At 38.4% G+C, this 24,663-nt stretch overlaps 1 protein-coding gene across 2 annotated transcripts in view; it reads left to right on the plus strand.

The window, feature by feature from the left end:
• The window catches only part of AKT3 (v-akt murine thymoma viral oncogene homolog 3), a 402,599-nt gene that overhangs the window by 367,607 nt on the left and 10,329 nt on the right, over positions 1-24,663 (plus strand). For both annotated transcript variants that reach the window (XM_006871278.1, XM_006871279.1), the window contains exon 11: positions 1,833-1,920. In XM_006871278.1, coding sequence (XP_006871340.1) covers positions 1,833-1,920 — 88 coding nt within the window. The remainder of the gene's footprint in view (positions 1-1,832; positions 1,921-24,663) is intronic.

Genomic DNA, 24,663 nt, shown 5'->3' on the forward strand with positions numbered 1-24,663 from the left:
TTTCAACTTTTCAATGTATAAATTTAAAAGTATTTTTTAATCTATGAATAGCCAAAATTTGTAGCAAACTATTATTTGTTGTTATTGAGTGCCGTTGAGTCAGTTCAGACCTATAGCAACCCTGTATAGGATTTCTGAGGAGCCAGCTGGTGAGCTTGAACTGCCAACCTTGCAGTTCAAATGGCTTTGCAGTCTGGCGCATTAGCCCACAGTGCCTTTAACTATTAAATAACTATTAACCATTCAATTAACCAGTCACTCATGCCACTGACAAGTGATGTTCTGCCATATTGTATCCCTTTCATCTTGCTGTTTAACATAAACAAAAATAGTAGCCAGAATTTAAGTCTAAGCTACTTAAAAGTTAGCTGTCCACTGGTTGGCTTTGGAAACAAGAGTTCAGCAAAAATTAACAAACTGTTCTTTAAGAATCAACTGACTAATTTGCAACAAATTGTTTATTACTTTTTAAGTTTTGTTACACATCAGTAAAACTTATTATGTACTATATATGAATATGTTATATATGCATAATTTCCCCCAGAGGACTGATTTTTAAGCATTTCCCAGCATTACTATCATTCTTTACCTTGAGCAAGTCCAAATAGAATTGCTGCAAGTCGACACCAATTCAGCAACTAACAGCAGTGACAACAACATAACAAATTCAGATTAAAAAGGTGTCTCTTGCTTAATTTTATTCTTTTCTTCCTTGTTTTTTTTTCTGTCTTCCCCGTCCTACTTTTCTGTCTCTCCTCCCCATTCCCCTTATTTCTCTCTTCTCTTCCTCTGTTCCTGCCTTCTCACCTTCCCTTCCTTCTTTCCTTAGGTATATTCTTTATTACAAGTCTCAGAATTACCCATTTTGCAAGATTATAAGGAAGAACCAGTGGTGCTTGCCAACCAGTGCTAACTCATTGCATAGTCTGAGTTTGAAAACTTTTTTTGTGATTTTTCAAAACTTTTGTTTTTGTAAAAATAAACCCAGGAAGCCAGAAAATGGCCTGATATTGGTTAAAGAAGAGTACCTTAAAAAATTAAGGGGTAGAAGATGTGTTTCTTTTTTCATTTTTGATTTGCATTACAGTGGCACTGATACAGATTATCAGTGCTGTTTTTGTAGATGTTGGAGATATGAAAACAATGCATCTATTAACAATGCCCCAGGAATTACTTCTTCTGATCGTTTAGTCATTTAGGAATTTATGTTAGCAAGGGTATATTTTAACTAGAATATTCTAGTCAAAAGGAGTTTGGTTGATCAAATTAACAACAATTTGGCAGTTGTTATTGAGTGCTGTCGAATTGGTTCCTATTCATAGCAACCCTTTATAGGGTTTCTGAGAAGAAGCTGGTAAACTTGAACTGCTGACCTTGTAGTTTAAACTGACTTTGCAGTCCAACACATTAACCCACAGCCCCACATCTGGACTCCAAATTAGCAGTAATGATGTTAGTTTTTCTTCTAGGGACATATCTATGTTATTTCTAACCTTTGCAATAACCCATGAGGTTGGTATTGTGATCTGTACTTTACAGATGAGAAACGTAAGCAACTTTTCTATTGTCACATACACCAAAACTGTTTTCTGTTTTCCTTTCAGACTATCTCCAAAGTGTATGCTGTTTTCCAAATACCACACTTTCCTAAGGCTAGTTCTTATTATTAGTGTATTATGTAAAGTAAATATTTCAGCAAAAAAAACTTTTTATATACATATGTACTACTCAAACAATCACAAGTAATTATAATTTCACCAGAAAAAATTATCATGCACTGTGCTTATCTATAAATGTTTTATACTCATTTGATTTTATTTCTGTCCTCATAGCCTTGGTGGAGGACCAGATGATGCAAAAGAAATTATGAGACACAGTTTCTTTTCTGGAGTAAACTGGCAAGATATATATGATAAAAAGGTAGGAGGTGTTTATGGCATAGTGGTTATATATTTTGGTTGCTCTGTTAAAATGAATTTACTGCAGAAAAAGAAAATTTTAAGTGATCAAAATTAGATGAAATAATGACATTTTCCTTTTACCTTGACATTTAAGTGATTCTTGAGCCTGTTAGTATAAAGTTTTAGTCAAAATTTTGACTCCAAGATGCACTTTGATATTTTATTCAATAATGTCAAATGATAGATTTTTCTATGTTTAATTTCAATAATAGTTTGTTAGTTTGGCATTCTTTGTTTCTTTAAAAAATAATGACACACAACAATGTTGTGTTGCTCTTTAGGTAGACTAGCAAAAAAAAAAAATAATCATAGAAATTGTAAATTTTTTCACCCGTGTTTTTAATTTTAAAGTAAAAGCCAGATTTATTTGTGCAAGTCCTTATTTTGAAGTTTTCACCTTTAACAAAGCATTAAAATGTCTTATTTAGAAAGTCTCTATCATGTGAAACAGAACTTTATTGCCCACAAAATGGATTTATTGTTCACAAAAATTATATAACTGTCTTTTTATTGTAATATACATGTTGTTTGCTTTTTAATACTAAAGTTTTTGCTTAAGCTCAGGAGATTATTGTGTCTGTTCCATCCTATTAAAAAAAAACCATATATTAGTCATGATTACTTTTCAACACAAAGCCTGGGTAATCACATTATCCTCAAATTAACAGTTGCGTCAACCTTTTTTTTGCTTTGTTTTTTAATTCTGTGTTTAAGATAGAGTCAGTTTTACTATTTGTATAATTTTGTATTGATATTGTTTACTACTGACCTTTTATTACTTCAAGTATTGCTAGTACCGACATTGGTTTTGATGTTCTGATTTTTAAGTGCTCATGTAAAAAGTATTTTATCATAAAATGTTTATGTAATTGACTTAGAATTTTAATTTATATTGTTTACTTATTCCATTCGTTTAATTTATTCCAGTTTTCCATATTTGTTCTCTGAAATATTTATCAATCAACACAACTTATGTGGTTCCTCTATTGTGCAAAGAATTCTCATCTTTTAACCCCTTAGTAAAGATAGAATGATTGTATTTGCCTTGTAAAGAAGTAATACAAGTACTGTACTACTCTATTGTTTTGAGTGGTATAGGGAGTATGTTAATTGTTTAGATCTTGTAACTAGAAGTTTAAAATAGTTACATTGTGTGTTGAGTCTCCATTCAAAGACTCCATTCAATTAAACTCTCATCTCTTGAGTTCCTGCCATGTGTATGTCATGTGGTAAACATCACAGCCTTGGTGGTGGTGGTGATATGCCGTGGAGTCGATTCCGACTCATAATGAATCTAAATAGGGTTTCCAAGGCTATAAATCTTTATGGGAGCAGAAAGCCTCATTTTTCTCCTGCGGAACAGCTGGTAGTTTCAAACTGCTGACCTTGGAGTTAGTAGCCCGATTCATAACCATTACGCTACCAGAGCTCCTTACAGCCTTAAGTACCTTTATAGAAAGGATGCAACCATTCTTAGATGTTCCAAATGTTTATTGACTTCAGATAGACATTTTTTCCTCTATATTGTGAATTGATTAGAGGTTTACAAAGCAAATTCATGTCCATTAAACATTTCATACATGTTATTCATGTCACTCATTGATTGCCACCCCCAAAATGTAACAGCACTCATCCCACTTTTGCCCTTTGTTTTCCTGTTTCCATTCCTCCTTTCCCAATCCATCCTGCCTTCTGAACCTTGTCCTCAGGCAAATTCTACCCATTTGATCCTGAATGGTTGATTGTTCTAAGGTGTGCTTACCTCCAGAGTGTTACTGTTCACTGTATAGACCTGTCTATTATTTGACTAGGAGCCCTGGTGTGGCTCTGTGAGTTAATGTGCTGGTTTGAACTGCTAGAGTTCAAGTCAGCGGTTCAAGCTCACCAGCTGCTCCTCAGAAACCGTATACAGGTCACTGTGGGCTGAAATCTACTCGACAGCACTTAAAAACAACATTGACTGAAAACTGAGCCACAGGTGTGAGTCACTTTTGGGCCTAGAGGATGATAAGGTCATAGTCTCAGGCATTCCACCAGACTCTATCTGACCAGTAAGCATGTGTTTTATGATTTTAAACTTTGTTCCACATTTTCTTCCTACTGTATCCAGGACTTTCTAATGTGATCCTTTTCAGAGCCCTTGGTAGTGGTCGCTGGGCACCATCTAATTCTGGTCTCAGGATAGTAGAAACTGAGGTTTGAATGATCTGTTAGTCCTTTGGACTAATTGTTTCCATGTAGCCTTGATTTTCTTTACTCTTCTTTGCTCCAGACAAGGAGAGACCAATAGTTGTAGCTTAGATGTTGCTCACTCACCAAAAGAAGATATTGAGCATTTCTTTGTGAAGTATGGTGTGCCAGTTCACCTTGATGTTTCTAAGACTGTGGACTTGAGCCCCTAGGTTAGTCAGCCCATTCTCTCAAGGTTTTGCCTATGGCTAAGAAGTTTCCATCACTTTGCCCCCTGTATGCTCTGCTATATTAATGGATGAATTTGCAGCATATGTAAATACATATGTAGAAATACCCTGTCGAATCTATATATAGTCATAATTATAGTCTCAGTCTCCTTCCCACACCTTATAGATTTTGCTATTGTTACTGCATGATTGTGTTTGTACTAGTATTTACCTCTGTGGCCTTTAACTCTCATATTCCTCCAGTCTCTTCCTGTGCTTGGACCTGTTTGTGCTGACCTCCCCCGATTGCATGTTGCCTTTCCTGTCATCCAAGTTAGTATGTGTCTACCCTCTAGTTAGTGATTTACCCTCTCTTCCCCTCCCACTCTTGGTAGCTATCAAAAAATCTTTCTTTTACTGTGAAAATCTTTTCTTAACTTTGTACAATAGTAGTCTCATACAATATTTACCCTCTCGTGACTAATTTTACTGAGCATAATATCATTGAGGGTCATTTGTGTTAGGCGCTATTTCACAGATTCATTATTATCTTTAACAAAGTTGCATAGCATTCTGTTGTATGTATGTACATTCTTCCATTGATGGTCATTTAGGTTATTTCCATCTTTCATATGGATATTTTAAAATCCATTTTATAATAACACTGAGTATGATTCTATGAGTAGCATAAACCTATAGAATGTCTTCTAATAAGCTTTTGTACTATGATTATCTGAAGGGTTTCCGAGTGATGCACACAGTGCATCTGCTTGACTACTAACCTAAAGGTTGGTGGTTCAAACCACTCAGTGACTCCATAGAAGAAAGTCCTGGCAGTATGCTTCCAAAATATCAGCCAGTGAAAACCCTGTAGAGCACAGGGCTACTCTGACATACCATGGCTCACCATTAGTAGGAATCAACTTACCAACAGTAGGTTTGGTTGAATTTGGTATTGGAGAAGAATATTCAAAGCATGATGGACTCTGTCAGAAGAACAAATTAATCTGCTTTGTAAGAAATGCAACCAGATGCGCCTTAGAAGCCAGGATGGCAAGACGTGGTCGCTCATATTCTGGGCATGTTGTCAGGAGGGAACAGTCCCTAGAGAAGGACATCATGCTTCATAAAATTGGGTCAACAAAAAAGAGGAAGACCGCTCCCCACCCCCAATGACATGGATTGACACAGGGCAGCAGCAATGGGCTCAAGCTTAACATTGGTTGTGAGGATGGCACAGGACCGGGCAGTGTTTCGTTCGGTTGTGTGTGAGTTGGACAGCACCTAACAACAATATTACACCAGTATGCTACCAAAGAGCCTAAAAAAGATCAACACCTTACTTTGTAGCCTTTTGTTGTTAAGTGCTATTGAGTCGGTTCAGACTCATTGTGGTGGTGGTGGTTTAGACTCAGAGTGACCCTTTGTAGGTTTCTAAGGAATGACTGGTGAATTTGAACTGCTGACCTTGCGGTCCAGTGCATTATCCAACAGCACCACACCAGGACTCCGACTTTGTAGCCAAGTTAGTAATATACAGTCATAAATTTTCTTTAGCTCACAAAGCTGTAAACTACAAGTCATTTTTTCTTCAAAACACCTTGTCTGAGGAAGATTCACACAAAACAAAGACCTGTTTCTTTTAGAGTCAAAATGGTTTAGGATATGTATTGGTAATTGTTGTTGTTAAGTGCTGTCGAGTCGTTTCCGACCCATAGCAACATTACTAATGAAATAAGGAAGAAGGCATGAACCTGCTTCAGTCCTGTTGTTGTTACTGTTAACTGCCGTCAAGTCGATTCTAACCCATAGCGACCCTGTATAGGGTTTCCAAGGAGCAGCTAGGGTGAACTTGAACCACCAACCTTGCAGTTCAAATGACTTTGCAGTCTGACACATTAGCCCACAGAACCACACAAGGACTTGAGTCCTGTGATGAGACTAAAATATGCTGCTAAGGTTTCCTTAGCAGTGTTCAGTTATTCATGTAAATGATAATTAGCGTCATTAGAGAACACCATGAGAACCCAGCCCACATATCAGGGAAGAAACTAGGCTTGTGTTAGCTCCACAATACAAGACATGCCCAGAAAAGAGGATGAAGTCTGTGAACCTGTGGTTGGGTCTCATGTGGGTTTATATTATAATCACAGATAAGCCAAACTAGGGTATTGGTGTGATGCTGTAGGATAATCCCTAGACTGTCTCTATGAGTCGGAACCTACTCGACAGCATTTAACACCACCACCAGCAAACCTGATTAACGACATAGTTAAAATTGTAGTGCTTTGGATGGACAGTAAACGTGAAACAATTTACAAAGTCACACAGTTTTATGGATCCTTATGTCTGTAAAATAAAATACGTAACATATTCATAGGAGGGTAATTCATCTCTAAAATCAGATTTTTTATTAGGGTTCTTACTGGTCATGTTTCCATATGTTGTGGCAAATCTAGAGATAAGGAATAGCTAGAGATACTGGTATCTTTAGGAGTAATCTAAATCTTACCCTTGGAAATTTAAATGAACAAGTCTTCATTATGAGTAATATAGTGCACTCAGGAATATAATTAGACCTGTAGGACTGGCCTCGGGCCCTGGAGTGGCATCTTTTCCATGTGAGAAAATGGACAACTCATTTCACTGTATAAAATTATTGTTCCCAAATCCGCTTCAAACTTTTCCTTTAGCAGGATGTTTCAGAAGTTTAATTTTATCTGGATACATTTCTAAGTAAAAGTCTATATAGATTTTATAGTCAGTTTGTCAACATCTGCAGCAAAGTTTGCTGGTATTTTGTGTGAGATGGTGTTAGATCTATAGACTTGGGGACATCGACATCTTAACATTGAGCCTTCGGAGCCATTGACATAGCTTATCGGCACACTTATTTAGATCTTCTTTAATTTCTCTCAGTAATGTTTCAAAGAAAAACACAACAAAGCATCAAAATCAAATTTTTCAAAACCAGTAATAGAAAATCTGAAACAGACAAAGACACATACTACCTATGGAAGACAAAAGCTAAGAATGATAACCAAAAGTACTTGAAAAAAGACAATGCAGAGACAGCTTTTAAAGCACAAAAAGAAAATATCAGTCTAGAATTCTAAACCTAGAAAAAATTCCACTCTGTCAAAATGTATAACATCATTCACGGGCCATACAAAATTATCAACTTAAAAATTAGCCTGCTCCATTAGGTCCAACATTTATTAAAAGGCAAAATGAAGACTATACCAAAAGAACTGGAGAATTCATTGCCAGCAGAACTGGACAGAGAGGGAATAGTTAAGGAAATCCTCCAGGCACAGGACAGTGAGCTTCTTGAGTCTGGAGTTGTATTAGTTTTCATCACATTCCTTTTCTTCTGAGACTCTAGTTGTTCATATGTATTCTTTTAAGGAGTGTAAGATGTTGTTTGCTGCAGAGTCACTTACTTGCAGATTAGCTTGTCTTTAGTTGCCTTATGTTGCATTTTGAATTCCTGGGTGATGGGGCTGTTTATAAGTGCAACTGAGTCCGTTCTGACTCTTAGTGACCCTATATAACAGGGATGGGGAAGGTCCAGCCCACAGGCCTTATAAGGCTTGTGAAATCATGTGGTCTGGACCTGCCAAGGCAACCACAGTTGCAGTCATTATGTTTTTGTTGTTAAGTACCATCGAGTCGGTTCCAACCCATAACGACCCTGTATAGGGTTTTCGAGGAGTGGCTGGTGAGCTTGAACCACTAACCTTGTGGTTCAAACCAACTTTGCAGTCCAGCACATTAACCCACAGTGCCACACAAAGACCCCAGCCATCACATTAGGGGTGAGTTAATAAATGTTGGACCTAATGGAGCAGGCTAATTTTTAAGTTGATAATTTTGTATGGCCCGTGAATGATGTTATACATTTTGACAGAATAAAGGTTCTGTACCCCTGCTATATATAATCGGGCTGCGAACCTTAAGGTCAGCGGTTTGAAACTACCAGCCGCTCCGCAGGAGAAAGATGAGGCTTTCTACTCCCGTAAAGATTTACACCCTCGGAAACCCTGTACAGGGTCGCAACCGACTAGAAGGCACTTAACAACAACAACCCCTGCTATATAGGGTTTCTGAAGAGCAACAGATGGATTTGAACCTCTAATCTTTAAGTTAGCAGTCCAGTGCTTATCCTATGCATACAGCGCCACACTAGGAGTCTACAGTTTGTGCTAATAATCTAAAGTTTGAAGGTTCAAATCCACCCAGAAGAATCTTTCAATAAAAGTCTAGTGGTCTACTTCCAAAAGATTTAGCCCCTGAAAAACCCTATGGCGTGCAGTTCTACTCTTAATAATATGGGGGGGGGGGGTTACTATATATCAGAATCCAGCTGACATGTTTGTTTGTTTAGGATGCATTTGAAATAGCCTTTCTCTTAAGACTGTATGATGCAAATGGTTAAGTACTCAGTTGCTAACTCTTGAAGACTGACGGTTTGAATCCATGCATAAGTGTCTCAGAAGAAAGACCTGGAAAAAAATCAGCCATTGGAAAACCCTGTGGAGCACAGCTCTACCCTGACACAATACGTTCACCATGATTCAGAATTGATTCAATGGCAAGAGCTAATTTAGCTTTACTTTAAAGACACCCAGCTGCCAACATGCCGTTCTAGGCAAACCCATGTGTGTGTCAGAGAACCAAACTATGGTGTGGTCTCTCTGGGTTTGGAAAACTTCATGGAGAAGAAATTGGATTTGAAGAAAACATAGGATTGGAATTGATGGAAATGTGACATTTCAGAGAACAGTGTGAGAAAATAAAAATAGTAAACAGTGAAGTGCATGAAGATACACTGATGAAAGGGACCAGCAACTCACAGCAGATAGAAATTGAATGCAAAACAATAGAGAAGCAGACCTGTTACTATTGTATAATTTCTTTAAAGTTTAACCTTGCTTGATCCAGTTACCTACCAGAATTACAGATTCTAATGCAGGAGGAAGATGAGGCTTTCTGTTTCCTCAAAAATTTAAAGCCTCAGTATCCCTATAAAAGTATGCTGTGAGTCAGCAGAACCAACACGATGGCACTTAGCAACAACAATGTAGGGAAAAGGACAAATATTGTATTACCCCACTTATATGAGGTATGTTGTTGGTGGTGTTGTTAAGTGCCATTAAGTCGATTCTGACCCATAGTGACCCTGTATAGGGTTTCCAAGGAGCAGCTGGTGAGCTTGAACCACCAAGCTTGCAGTTCAAATGACTTTGCAGTCTGATGCTTTAGCCCACAGTGCCACACCAGGACTCCATGAGGTATGTAGAATAGGTGAATATGTAGATACAAAAGTGATTATTAACTACTGGGGTTAGGCAGAAAACAGAAATTATAGCTTAAGTGGTTCTGACTTTCTATTTAAGGTAAGCAAAAGCATTTGGAACTGGATGGTCATGATGGTTGTATAACATGCTGAATGTTTTGCTATGTCTATTTTATCAAAACATATTTTTAAAATCAGGACAGTATTTGGATTATATGTAATTACCATTCTTGTAGGTTAAAAAATTGTTGAACATTAGCTATGTTATCTGGCCCAGCCTCTCACTCCTGGAAAGAATGAGAGGAAAGGGATGGAGATTTAGCTGCACTGGAATGTTAACCTCAAAGTTAGCAGTTCAAACCCACCAGCAGCTCCTCAGAAACCCTATACAGGGTCACTGAGAGTCAGAACCAACTCAACAGCATGCATGGTACTTAAAAACAATAACAACAATATACATATTTTATGTCTTCTAAAAACAAAAAAGTTTGAAAGCACATATGGCAAAATGTTAACATCTGTTAAGTCTGGATGCCTGTTATATTATTTTCTGTACTTTTCTTTATGCTTGAAATAGTCTCTTTTTTTTTAAAGTTACATGGAAGGTGAAAGAAATGCAAACACCACACTGTCAAAAAAGTTGAGAACTAAAGAAGGGGAGGGAGCAATGCATGAAGAGGAACCCAGCCTTTAGAATAGATTGTACTTGGTTTTGTTTTGCTTATATACTTGATGACAAGATCCTATAAGAATTTTGACAGTAGAAATATATATACATGAGAGTGAGTCAAAAATTATCCACATGCTGGCTGTAGAATTTATTTTAATCAACTTTTAGAAAAGACAAATACATCTTTACATCTTTTTTTTTTTTTTTTTTACATAATCTCCTTGCTTTTTGATACATTTGTCCATCTGTCAACAAGCTTTCGTATTCCCTTATTTAAAAATGTTTTAGGCTGAGCTGTGAGCCATATATGCATGGCTTGCTTCACTTCTTCATCAGAGGTGAATCTTTGTCTTTGAAGGGCTGCTTTCAGAGGGCCAAGCAAATGAAAGCCCAATGGAGCAATATCAGGACTCTAGGGAGGATGCTTTAACACCTCCAAAGGAAATTTTTGCAGAGTGTCAACAGTGTGGGCAGAGGTGTGTGGATGTGCATCGTCATGTAAGATCACCACGTCCTTGGATAGCAGTCCTCTGTGTTTAATCCAAAGTTTAGTCTTCAGCTCTTCAGTGAGCATCTAGTTACTGTAATGAGCACTGTTGATTATTGAACCCTTTTCCTGGTAGTGTTCCAGTACTGCACCTTGAAAATCCCAGAAAACTGTAAGCATCAGCTTTCCAGCTGATGGCTGACTTGAACTTTTTCTTGATTTCTGATGGAGAATGTTTCCATTCCATACTCGGCTATTTACTCTCAGGCTTATAGTGAAGAATCCATGTCTCATCACCAGAAATGATTTTTTAAAAAAAGAAACTTTACCATCCTTCAAGTATTGGTCCAAATCATGTTTGCAGATGTCCACGTTCACACCTGCACAGCAATGACCTTGAATGCAAAGTGCTGATAAGACCATGCAGCCAACAGAAGTATTAATGTAACCAACAGTGCAGTTAATTTTTGACTCACCCTCCTAGAAAAAGGTAATTTGGAGTAAGATCTCTGAAGCAGAACTAAAGGGATTAGCCCTTACAAAAAAGAAGAGACACCTGGAATTGGGGAGAAATATGAATGGCTATTGAAGGCATTTGGGCCGCAAATTGGGGTAATTTCATTCCTGCCTTCTGAAACCTACTTTCTTTACTATAGGAATCCTGCACTCTTTAGAATGAGAAGAAGGTGATCAATGTCCTTCTAGAGATTGACTAGCATGATGATTTCCTATAGGGAAGACAGACTTGGAGAGAAACCTCGCTAAAATCCTTTGCCATCAAGTCAATTCTGACTCATGGCAACCCTACAGGAGAGAGTAATACTGTGCCATAGGGTTTCAGAGGCTGTCAGTCTTTGCTGAACCAGATGCCTGCCTCATCTTTCTCTCACAGAGTTGCTGCTGGGTTTGAACTGTTGACCTTTTGATTAGTAGTCATATGCTCACTAACCTACTGTGACATCAGGGAGGGGCATGTAAAGAGGTAACAGTGTTGAGGGCTCAGAGAAGAGATGGTTGAAGACTTCAGAACTCAGTTTTATGCTGATTTCTTAAAGCTTGATGTTTCTGAAAGAGAAAAAAATCATAATATGAAAGCAGTGAAGATCAACTAATATTTCAGAAGATTGCTTTGATTTATGATCTTTGCCTTGTTTTGAGATTCACTTTATAACCAGTATATATACACTCATACATAAGGAGCACTGGTGCTAGATTAAAACTGGGCTGCTTAACTCTGTGAGAAATAAATTCTCAAGGTGGCCCATCTTCAGGAATAAAGGGTCCAGAAAATTGCCAGGCCAGACATAGATTGTTGATTCCCACCCTGGGGTATGAGCAGAATGAATTGGGGGACGGGAAAGAAATCTGTCCTACAACTGTTGTTGTTGTTGTTGTTGTGAAGTGCTGTTGAGTTGGTTTCGACCCAAAGTGACCCTGTATAGGGTTTCTGAGGAGCGACTAGTGAGCTTGAACCACCAGCCTTGCAATTCTGGCACAATAACCCCTAGTGCCACAGCAGGACTCCGTTCTACAACTAGGAACTTTAAATTAGAATCAAGGTAAAAGTAAGCAGCAACAGGGAAAAGATTGTTACCCCATAATAGTCAGTGAGGAACCAGGGAGAGATTTTCTCGACATACAGGGATAAATTCTTTATAAAACTGCCGCATGTTGCATCTGCCCGTGCCATCTGGGTGTGGTGTCCGATTTTGCAAAATTGAATAAAAAAGCTTCACTCTCGCTAAAATGAGTACAGATTGGATTTCTTGATTATTTGTCGGTAAGCACTCATGATAACTCATTGGTGACCTCATAACCAAGAGGTACCTAGACAGAATCCGGAGTATGGACAGTGTTTCTCATAACTGTAAGATTAGTAGCTTGCATCTACCAGTTGCTCTTTAGGAGAAAGAGGAGGCTTTCTGCTACCGTAAAGATTTACAGTCTCGGAAACCCCATACAGGGTTGCTGTGAGTCAGAGCTGACTCAATGTCACATAACCATCACCAACACTGTGCACATACATATAAGGATGCTTTAAAAACTTTGTGGAAAATGGAATTAAAAGATAATGGAATTTTTCCACAAAGTTTTGGAAGCTCTCTTATACACACACAGATATACACACATCACACACATGCAGATAGTGTTTCTGATTGAACCCTGACTGTGATATACTCTGGTTTTTAGTCTTTGAGTTTATAATGTGTCTGGATGAGGAGTTATTTTTGTTGTTGTTGTTGTTTTCACTTTGGGTTTCTCTGAACATTTAAAATCTTTTAGCATATATATTTCACTAACTTTGGGGGGAAAAAATTGCCATTATTTCTTTAAGCTTTTTTTGTCCCTCCTTACTGTCTCTCCTTTCTTTCAGGAACTCAGTAACACAAACATTAAATCTTTTCATTGTATTTCATGAGTCTGGAATGCTTTTAATTTTTTTCACTTTGCTTTTTAGATTAGATCATTTCTACTGCTAGATCTTCAGTTTACTTATGTGATCTCCAGTCTACTCTAAATCCATTCAGTGAATTTTGTAATTTCCATCGGGTTTTTTGTAAATATTATTTCTGTTTCTCTGATGAGATTTCCCATCTTTTCATTCATTGTTGTTAGTAAGTGCCGTGGAGTCTGCGCTGACTCATAGCAACCTTGTACAGAGCTTCCAAGGACCAGCTGGTGGGTTTGAACTGTAGACCTTGTGGTTCTAGGACCAGTGCTGATCCTACAGCACCACTCCAGGAGTCCTTTCATTCATTATGAACATATTTATTTGGCATCACTGAGCATAGGTACAAAAGCTGCTTGGAAATCCTTTTCTGCTAATTCCAACATTCTTGTCATCACAATGTGTCTCCTGTGAGTGCCTTTTGTGTGTGTGCAGTCCACATTTTCCTATTTCTTTTTATGTGGAGTCATTTTGGAATGTAGCCCAGACACTGTGACGGATAAGTTACAAATCCCCTGCGTTCTGTTGAGTTACAGATAAGTGTACTGACCTCTTGGTTTTAGTAGGCAAGTTATGTTGACTGTCTTCTCTGTCTTCTTTCAAGTGGGTGGCAGTTGAAATTTCAGCTAAGAGTCTATCCTGTATATGAACAGTTCAGTTAACCAGATCAGAGTCCTGATGTGGTGTTGTAGGACTGGACTGCTAACCACAAGGTTGGCAAAAACCCAGAGAAAGGGGAAATTCACCCAGTGTCATTAGCCAGCTCCCCTCCAAGACTGACCTGATTTTAGTTGTATCCCAGGACCTTCAAATAGTAGGCTTTCAGATTCGTAGTTATCTGCATCATGGTTGGTCCAATAGGAGTTACTTGGCTGTTACTAGAAACAAAACTTTGTATTTGTTCTTTATTGTGTATTATGGCATAGCAACTATAAACCTTCTCTTCTTGTGCCACAGTAATTTGATATGTCCCTATGTAAAGAGCATGTGTTAGTAAATAGACACTAGACACCAAGAGCTGAAGGACCAAAGAACTTCCTCTGAAAATTTGTAGTTTTATTCAACAAGCATTTCTTCTTATATAGTTTGGATCAAACTTTCTGCTGGGTGCCAAGGATACAAAGAAAAATAGGATCCCTGCCCTCAAACTCAGTAGAAGAAATAGATAAAATAATCAGTTTTCATTTCAGTGTGGACAGATTTGCTTCAAATGTGGTAGGAGGAGTCAGAGAACAACTGTCCTAGGCTTTCAGAGTCAAGAACTTGTTATGGAGCTTGTAATCAGGGTTTAATTATAATTAATTGAACTTTTACTCATATTGTGATGCTTTAGGGTGACTTTGACTAGTATGAAAAATCAGGAGTGGGTTTGAACTGCCAACCTAGAGGTTAGCAGTACAGTGTTTATCCTACAGAGTAGTGTCTATAAAACCAACTGGTGGAGATATGAGGAGTGGATGCCTAATGCAGTACGCTATTTGATTTCTTGATGGCTACTTCCACGAGGGTTGATAATTGTTGTTAGGTGCCATTGAGTCAGTACCGACTCATAGCAACCTTATGCACAGAAGAACGAAACACTGCCCAATCCTGGGCCAACCTCACTACTGTTACCACGCTTGAGTCCATCGATGCTGCTTACTTGGCCAATCCATCTCATTGGGTGTCTTCCTCTTTTTCTCTAACTCTCCACCTTACCAAACATGATATCCTTCTCCAGCAACGGATCCCTCCTGACAATATATCCGAAGTATGAGAGACAAAGTTTGGCCATCTTGGCCTCCAAGGAGCACTCTGTCTGCACTTCTTCCAAAATGGTTCTATTGGTTCTTTTGGCAGCCCATGGCACTTTAAATATTCTCCTCCAACACCATAATTCAAAGGCATCAATTCTTCTGCGGTCTTCCTTATTCACTGTGCAGCTTTCACATGCATATGAGGTTATTGAAAATACCATGGCTTGGGTCAGGCACACCTTAGTCCTCAAGCTGACATCTTTGCTCTTTCAACACTTGAAAAAGGTCTTGTGCAGCAGATTTGCCTAATGCAATATGTCGTTTGATTTTGTGACTGCTGCTTCCATGAGTGTTGATAGTTGATCTAAGAAGAATGAAGTCCTTGACAACTTTAATCTTTTCTCCATTGATAAGAATGTTGTTTATTGGTCCAGTGCTGAAGATTTTTGTTTTCTTTACAAATCCATACTGAGGGCTGTGCTCTTTGATCTTCATAAGTAAATGTTTTAAGTCCTCTTCACTTTCAGCAAGCAAGGTTGTATCATCTGCATATTGCAGGTTGTTAATGAGTCTTCCTCCAATCCTGATGCCACGTTTTTCTTCATATAACCCAGTGGGTCCAAGCAAATGAAGTTTCTGACAATTTCAGTCTTTTCACCATTTATCATGATGTGATCTATTGACCCAGTGGTGAAGATTTTTGTTCTCTTGTCATTGAGGTGTAATCCATACTGAAGGCTATGGTATTTGATCTTCATCCGTAAGTTCTTTAAGCCCTCTTCGCTTTCAGCAAGCAAGGTTGTATCATTTACATATCACAGGTTGTTAATGAGTCTTTCTCCAATCCTTTTTCATATGGTTCTTTTTCATATAATCCTGCATCTTGGATTATTTGCTCAGCATAAAGGTTGAATAAGTATGGTGAAAGAAGACAACCCTGGCACACACCTTTCCTGGTTTTAAACCATACAGAATCACCTTGTTTTGCTCTGACAACTGCCTGTTTGTCTAGGCACAGGTTCCTCACGAGCACAATCAAGTGTTCTGGGGTACCCATTCTTCATAATGTAATCCATAGCTTGTTGATCCACACAGTCAAAAGCCTTTGCTTAGTCAGCAAAGCACAAGTAAACATCTTTTTGATATTCTCTTCTTTCAGCTAAGATCCAGCTGACATCAGCAGTGATAATTCCTTATTTTACATCCTCTTCTGAATTCAGCGTGAGTTTCTGGCAGTTCCCTATCAATGTACTGTTACAACCATTTTTAAATTATCTTCACTAAAATTTTACTTATGTATTGATATTAATGATACTGTTTGATGTTTACACATTCCATTGGGTCACTTCTTTTGAATGGCACAAATATGGATCTCTTCCAATCAGTTGGTCTTCCAAATTTCTTAACATAGATGAGTGGGTGCTGCATTAGTTTGTTGAAAGATTTCAGTATATATTCTGTCAATTCCTGGAGCCTTGTTTTTTGCTAAAACCTTCAGTACAGCTTGGACTTTTTCCTTCAGTACCACTGACTGAAGATCATAGGCTGCCTCTTGAAATGGTTGAACATCCATCATTTATTTTTGATACAGTGACTTCCATCCTTTTTTGATGCTTTCTGTATTCAATATTTTGCTCATGTTGTTGTTGTTGTTAAGTGCTGTCAAGTTGGTCCCAACTTATAAGAACCCTGTATAGGGTTTCCAAGGAGTGGCTGTTGAGTTTGAATTGCTGACCTTGTAGCTCCAACCAATCTTATGATCCTGTGCTTTTATCCTATAGCTGCATGCCAGAACTCCATTTTTCCCATAGAAACCTTCAGTATTGCAAATTGAGGCTTGAAATTTTTCTTCATTCTTTCATCTTGAGAAATGCTGAGCATGTTCTTCTTTTCTTTTGGTTTTCTAACTCCAGGTCTTTGCACATTTCATTATAATGCTTCACTTGGTCTTCTTGAACTGCCCTTCAAAATGTTCTGTTCTGCTACCTTTACTTCCTTATTTCTTCTATTTGCTTTAGCATCTCTATGCTGGAGAGCAAGTTTCAGAGTCTCTTCTGACCTCCATTTTGGCCTCTTCTTCCTTTGCTGTCTTCTTTAATGATTTTTTGCTTTCTTCCTGTCTGCTGTTCTTGATGTCATCCCACAGCTCTTTTGGTCTTCAATCATTAGTGTCTGCTACATCAAATTTGTTCTTGAGATGGTCCTTAACATCAAGTGGGATATGTCAAAGGGCAGATTTAGACTGTCATGAACTTGTTTTAGTTTTCTTAACCTTCAGCCTGAACTTGAGTATGAGTAAATAGATGGTCTGTTCCCTGACCTTGTTTTGATTGATGAAATGGAGCTTCTCCACTGTCTCTTTCCACAGATGTCTTCAGTTTGATTTCTGTGTAGTCCATCTGGTGAGATCCATGTGTATAATCACTTTTTATGTTGTTAAAAAAAGTATTTGCAATGAAGTCATTGGTCTTGCAAAATTCTATCATGTGTTCTCCAGCATCATATCCATTCACCAAAACAATATTTTTCAACTAATGATCCTTCCTCTTTGTTTCCAACCTCCCATGTGGCACTGTGGGTTAATGCGCCAGACTTCAAAGCCGTTTGAACTGCAAGGTTGGCTGTTCAAGCTCACCAACTGCTCCTCAGAAACCCTATACAGGGTTCGCTATGGGTTGGAACTGACTCGACGGCACTTAACAACATTCCAATTAAAAGTAATTATTACTACATCTTGGTTGCATGTTTGATCAATTTCAGACTGAAGAACTTGCTAGAATTCTTCAATTTCATCATCACTGGTTTTAATGGTTAGTATGTAAATTTGAAAAATAATCCTAGTAACTGCTCTTCCTTGTTAGGCATATGGTTATTGTCCTATCACAGACAGCATTATACTTCAAAATAGATTTGAAGTACTCTTTTTGATGATAAATGTTATGCCATTCCTTTGAATTTGTCATTGCCAGTATAGTAAACCATGATTGTCAGACTCAAAATGGCCAATACCTGTACATTTCAGCTCACTAATAGCTCTGTAGGATCAGCACTGGACTGCGAACCACAAGGTCGGCAGTTCAAACCCACCATCTGTTCCTGGGAAACCCTATACAGACTCACTATGAGTTAGAACCAACTTAACAGCACTAAACAACAACAGTGCCCAGGATATCAATCTCTTTGCATTTCATTTCATTTTTGACAACTTCTAATTTTCCTAGAGTCATACTTTATACATTCCATGTTCTATTATTAATGGAGGAGCTCTGGAAGCATAGTGGTATGAGTCAGGCTGCTAATCTCAGTAAACAGTTTGAAACTACCAGGGGTTCCATGGGAGAAAGCTGAAGCTTTCTGCTCCCATAAAGGCTCACAGTCTCGGAAATCCTATATAGGGTTGCTATGAGTCGTAATCGACTCTTTGGCACATAACCACTACTAACCATTATTAATGGATGTACATAGCTGGTTCACCTTATTTTGAGTTGTGCCCTGTCAGCAAATGAAAGTCCCAAAAGCTTTACTCTGATTGTGTCATCACAGTCAACTCTCCTTTTAGGAGGCAACTCTTACCCTTCTAGCGTGAGGGGTTCATCTTGCAGCAATGTATCTGAGAATATTCTAGTGCTATTCATAATGTTTTCAATTTCCAGCAAGGTATCTGACAGTGTTTCACAGCTGTTAATGAAGTTTTCAGTGACTAAACATTCAGAAGTAGTCTGCCTCTACTTCTTCCCAGCTGAAATCTGTCCACCCTGGGTGATCTTGCTGGTATTTAAAGTATTGTTGGCATTCCAGCATCACAGCAGCAACAAGCACCGTATGGCAAACTGACAGACGAGTGGTGGCTGTAATGGTTTAGAGAGGTGAAAATAATACCACCAGATTGTTATTTGTGGCAAATCTAAGCAGTCCACGTTGTGGCGGTGTTGTGTGCGGTCGAATCTGTTGTGACTCAAAGTGGCCATTTATAGGTTTTCCGGGAGCCACTGGTGGTTTTGATCTGATAACTTTGTGGTTAGCAGTCCAGTGTTTATTGCACAGTGCCACAACCTTCCATAGGGTTGGACCATTTTTGCTGCCATTATCTATGTTCCAGTACTTTTGATCCATGTTTGACAAAAAAGGTCATGCCATAATCTCTGTTGCAGCTTCACTTCATGTTTCAGGTCCTACTTTCCAATTCTAGAGACTCTGAAACTGAGACTAAAGGAAAGACTATGGGCACTGGTGGTACAGACTGCTGCTGAGGAAGGTTAGGGGAGGTTCACCTTCACAGACTTGGGGATTCATGCAACATGCCGTCTTTCCTGCCACCCTACAAGTAGTGAATGTGATTCATTTTTACAAGTTGAAGAAAATGTTTCTCTCAGTTCTTTTACATACACTGAAACAAAAATCACAATATTTACTTTCAGGACAATATCAAATGGTAGAGTAGTTTGGTATCATTTAGAATTTTAAGTGTTAAATCGGTGTGAAAAGATTTAAGGGACTTTAACTTTGATGCCGCTGTATGAGCTTGAGGTTGAACAAGTAAACCCACTTCAAAAGATGCCTTTTTAGTAAACCGAAAAACATATCTTAAATCTAGTACCTTTGTCTTCCTGTTTAATTCATTGTTGTTGTCGTTGTTCAGTGCAATCAAGTCATTTCCAACTCATAGTGGTCCTACGTAGCATTTCCAAGGAGTGGCTGATGGGCTTGAACCGCCATCCTTGTGGTTAGCAGTCCAGTACTCATCCTTTAATATCATTGGGAACTATCATTTTGTGAAGAAACAAATAGCTGTCAAAGAAAGATTTGTTCCAAGTTGAATATATTTGTCAGAACAGTTGCTTTTGCACTTTAAAGACACTGTGGCCATCCGTTGTTAGCTCCTAGAAGTAGTTGAGATTTCCAGCGCTGATTGTGAATACGTTATCATTTTTAAATGGGAGTTTACATGATGTCAACTGATTGATACAGACTTTAGAGAAATGTGTCTGGAGAAAAAGAAAGACGGGATAATTGATTTGATCATGGGGTTCTTTTCCTGTGTTTTATCTACGTGGTAAATTACATTGACTTGTTTTTTCTGATGCTGAACTATCTTTGCATACCTGGTATGAACCCCACTTGGTCATAGTGTATTATTATATATATTGGGGTATGTTGTTGGATTCCTTTGGCTAGGATTTTGTTGAGAACTTTTACATCTTTGTTCATGAAAAACATTGGATTATAATTTTCTTTGTTAGTATGATCTTTTCCAGGTTTTGGTATCATGGTTGTACTTGCTTCACAGAATGAGTTTGTGAGTTTTATATACTTTTCTGTATTCTGGTATAGTTTGAGTAGAATTGGTATCAGCTTTTCTCTGGATGTTTGCTAGAAATTATTCGAGAAGCCCTCTGAGTCAAGAATTTGTTTTGCTGGGAGTTTTTTTGTTTTGTTTTTTAATGACTTGTTTAGCTTCTTCTTCTCTTATTGTTGTTGTTAAGTGCCATCGAATCGTTTCTGACCCATAACTACCCTGTGTAGGGTTTCCAAGGAGCAGCTGGTGAGCTTGAACCACCGACCTTGCAGTTCAACCTGACTTTGCAGCCTGGGACATTAACCCACAGCGCCACACCAGGACTTATGGGTCTGTTCCAATTTTCTACTTCAGATTGTGTTAGTTTGGGAAGGTGTAGTGTATTTCATTTCTGTTGTGCCTTCACTCATTTCAGTTCTTACGCAGGTTATTTCCATCTTTTCCTTTTCTTTGTTAAAATTTTCGGGGGTTTCTCGAATTATTAATCCTTTCAAAAAACTAATTTCTAAACTTGTTGATTCTATTTGTTTTGTTTTCTTTAAATCTTTGTTATTTCGTTTCTTCTGGTGACTGTCAGCTTCTTTGCTGGCTTTTTTCTAATTGTTGGAGATACTGGTTTTGATTATGCTTCTTTCTTCTTTTTTGATGTGTGTGTTTGCTCCTGTAAATTATACTCTGAGCACTGCTTTTGCTGTGTCCCGTAGGTTTTGGTACATGGTGTTTTCATTCTCATTTGAGTCAAGAAATTTTTTTTATTAACTTTTCTATTTCTCTTGAGTTCTGTTGTGGCTCTGTGGGATAAAGCACTGGATCGCAAGGTCAATTTGAACTGCAAGGTCAGAGGTTCAGGTCACCAGCCACTCCTTGAGAACCCTATACAGGGTTGCTATGAATCAGAACCAACTAGATGGCACTTAACAACAACAACCAAGTAGGAGTCATGGTGTGGCACTACAAGTTAATGCAGTGATTCAGACATACTAGTTGCTCCTTAGAAACCCTATACAGGGTCACTGTGAGTCAGAACCAACCGGAAGGCACAACAACAACTACTACCAAGTAGTTTTGATGCAGCTTTTATTCCATTTCTGTGTATTTGATTTTTTCCTTGATCTTACTGTTCTTGTTTTTTTACTTTATAGTATTGTGATCTGAGAACATGATTTATAGTATTTCGAAGTTTCAAATGTATTGAGGCTTGCTTTGTGGCCTAACATATGGTCTGTTCTGGAGAATACACCATGTGCACTGGAGAAGAATGTGTAATGTGCTGTTGTTGGGTAGAGTGCTCTGTATGTCTGTGAGGTCAAGTTGGTTGATTGTGTTATTGAGATCGTCTGTATCTTTGTTGAGTTTCTTTCTAGTTGTTTTGTTCTTTCTTAAGAATGGTGTATTAGTGTCTCATTTGGCACTACAGGATAATGTACTGGACTGCAAGGTCAGTTTGAGCCTCAAGGTCTACAGTTCAAACCCACCAGCCGCTCCTCAGAAACCCTATACAGGATCACGATAAATTGGAACGGACTCTGCGGCACTTAACAACAACTGTTATTGTAGAGTTGTCTATTTCTCCTTTCAAGCCTGTTGAAATTCTTTTTTTATATTTAGCACCTATTTCATTGGCTGCATAGATATTATTACGGTATGTTCTTGCTGCATAGGCCCTTTAATCATCATAGAATGAACTTCTCTCTTTTGCTAATTTTTGCCTTAAAGTTTATTTTATCAGAAATTAATAATGCTACTTCTACGGTTTTTTGGTTGCCATGGAACATGCCATTTCCCCATCTTTTTATTTTCAGCTTATTTTTGTCTTTGTATCTCATATGTACCTCTTGTAGACAGCATATTGATGGCTCATAGTTTCTTAGCCACTCAGCTATCCTCTTTTCTCTTGACTGGTTAATTTCATCCACTTTCATTCAGCATCATTACCAATAGGCACGTTTCTCCTGTTGTCAGTTGCTCTGTGTGTGGGTTTTTGTTCTGTTTTGCTTTTCTTGTGTGTGTCTGTGTGTGTATCATGGAGACAGTTCTTTGTTCCATATATTTTTCTGTGCTGAGTTCATTTTGTTTATGGATAGTCTTATTTCCTGTATTGCTGTTGTTTTCATGTTTACTGAATCTTTATGATTTCCTTTTTCATTTGGGTGAGGTTTATTCATTTTCCTTGATTTATTATTATCTTCCCCGGTTTAAAACAATCTTTGATATAGTCCTGACCATTGTATATTCCTTCTTCCTGTTTTGTAGCTGTCACCACTTACAAATTCATGTCTCTGGCTCCCTATTTTCAATCTTGTACTGTGCATATTTTTGATACTTTTGTATCTGGGTTAAGGAGTGTTGGTGGTTCTGTAGGATGAAACTGGACTATTAATCACAAGATCAGAAGCTCAAGCCTCAAGCCACAAGCCTCTTCACAGGAGAAAAAATGAGCCTTTCTGCTCCCATAGAGATTAATAGCCTTGAAAACCCTATCTGGGGTCACTGAGTCAGAATCAACTTGATGGCAGCAGGAGGGTGTATCTGGGTTGATTTCTCTGTGGTGCTTTGCATCTTAATCTCAAATTGTTGTCTGCCATTGTTGGTTCTGTCCAAAGGCCTCGCTTATTTTCATCTTGTTCTGGTTTCTGCAAATGCCCTTAATTTCTGTATCCATCATATTTGGGAAAGGCAAAAAAGAGAAGGAGAAGAGGAAAAAACTGCCAAAAACAAAAAAGGAAAAGATATGAAGTGGTACAACACTAGCAGTAGGAAAGGTTTGGCTGGTTGCTGGGGAAGGGGGTGTATACTGTGGCCACCAGAAGATGAGTGGGGATCGAGGGAGGCAGTCGCACCTCTCTTTTCAACGACCAGGTCCTTGATGTGGGTGTGGGTGTAGGCCTGGACAAGTGGAGGTGATTATCTACTTCCTGCCCAAACAGAAAGCTACTTGAAATAATTTGAAATGGCCACGCTTTGCATGGGCTGTTGGCAGTTCATAATTCTTTATGCCTCCTCATTCACTGTTTTCTCCCAATCTCTACCTCTAATCAGTATTTAATCTACTTCCTTATCCTTCCTTTGAGACTCTGGGTTCCAGGACAGTTGTCTGTAATCATTTCACTTGGCTTCTCATGTCTTTGTTGCAGAGGGTCTGACTAGAGTATCTACCACATAAGTTAATTGTTGGAGTGGAACAATGTAACATTGATGAAATGTTGACACAGGAGGAAAATCACAACCAGCATCACAGTTGCCTGATTTCCTGCCAGGTGTAGGGGTAGTTACTGCTCAGGTTTCCAAAAATAAAACCAAATATGTCTCAGTATACACATCACCTTTGATGGTTTTGTTTTGTGTGCGCACACACAGTGTCGGTAATGAGAATGTCCTTATTTCTGAATGGAAGAGAAAAGATTTCCAACAGTGGAGTGAACTGCTTGCTTTTGTCAAGTCACCCTAACAGAAGAGCTTGAGAGAATTAGGTTTGGGCATAATAGAAGGTTTCTATTAAACGCTGGTGGAGGAGTTTGTTCCAGGGACTAAAGGGTGTCAAGAGGAGAGCCATATTACTCTGTAGTACTTAATTCTAATGGTAAATGGAACTTGAATTTAGTTTGGTCCCCAAAGAGTACTTGCTGTTTCTGGAGACTTTAGAATAGCTGTGTATTAGGGGAGAGCAGAAAAAAGATGATTTAAAAAAAAAGAGAGAGAGAGAGATGAAAGTGCTTTATAACATGTGCCATAAACTGCAATGTGGCCCTGTATTTTGAAAACATGCTTTTAACTGCACTCATTCTCCAATTTTTAAAAACATGGTCTGTTTAGAGACTAATTTAAAGATTTTTGCCTAATTATTTAACATAAATTTGGTGACAGTAAGAGTGGGAAAATGCATTGATCTAAAGCCAATTGTGTGTTTTTGTTTCAGTAAAGTTTTTATAAAACATACTAATTTCTGTCATTCTATTTTCTGTTTTCATATCCACATGAGAATTTTCTTCCAAAAATGGTGTCTTCTGTCCTGAATGTCCTCTTCAGAGTATGTAATCACTCTAGGCCCTGAGACTGGGCTTCCTGACTTAAAAGGAAGCCCACAGTATCCACCTACCCCTCAAGGCCTGCACCCTAGAAAGGGGAACCCCTACCCCGGCTCCTGCATCCCCCTGGCTGGTTTGTGAAGGGGAGATTTTCCTGACTCAGGCTTCCACAACCTCTCCCTCCCACCCCCATGCCTATTGCAGCTTTAAGGCAGTGAGTTCAGCTATTCCAAATTCCAGAGTCATTCCTTAGGGATCATGGCCCCCTTTGAGGATCTGATGCTGTGCTATAGACAAAGCATGTGCATTTCATGCAAGTCAGGGGCTGCCAAAAATCCCAT

Source organism: Chrysochloris asiatica, unplaced genomic scaffold (assembly GCF_000296735.1).
Source record: "Chrysochloris asiatica unplaced genomic scaffold, ChrAsi1.0 scaffold00165, whole genome shotgun sequence".
In the NCBI taxonomy this organism is placed as follows: Eukaryota; Metazoa; Chordata; class Mammalia; order Afrosoricida; family Chrysochloridae; genus Chrysochloris; species Chrysochloris asiatica.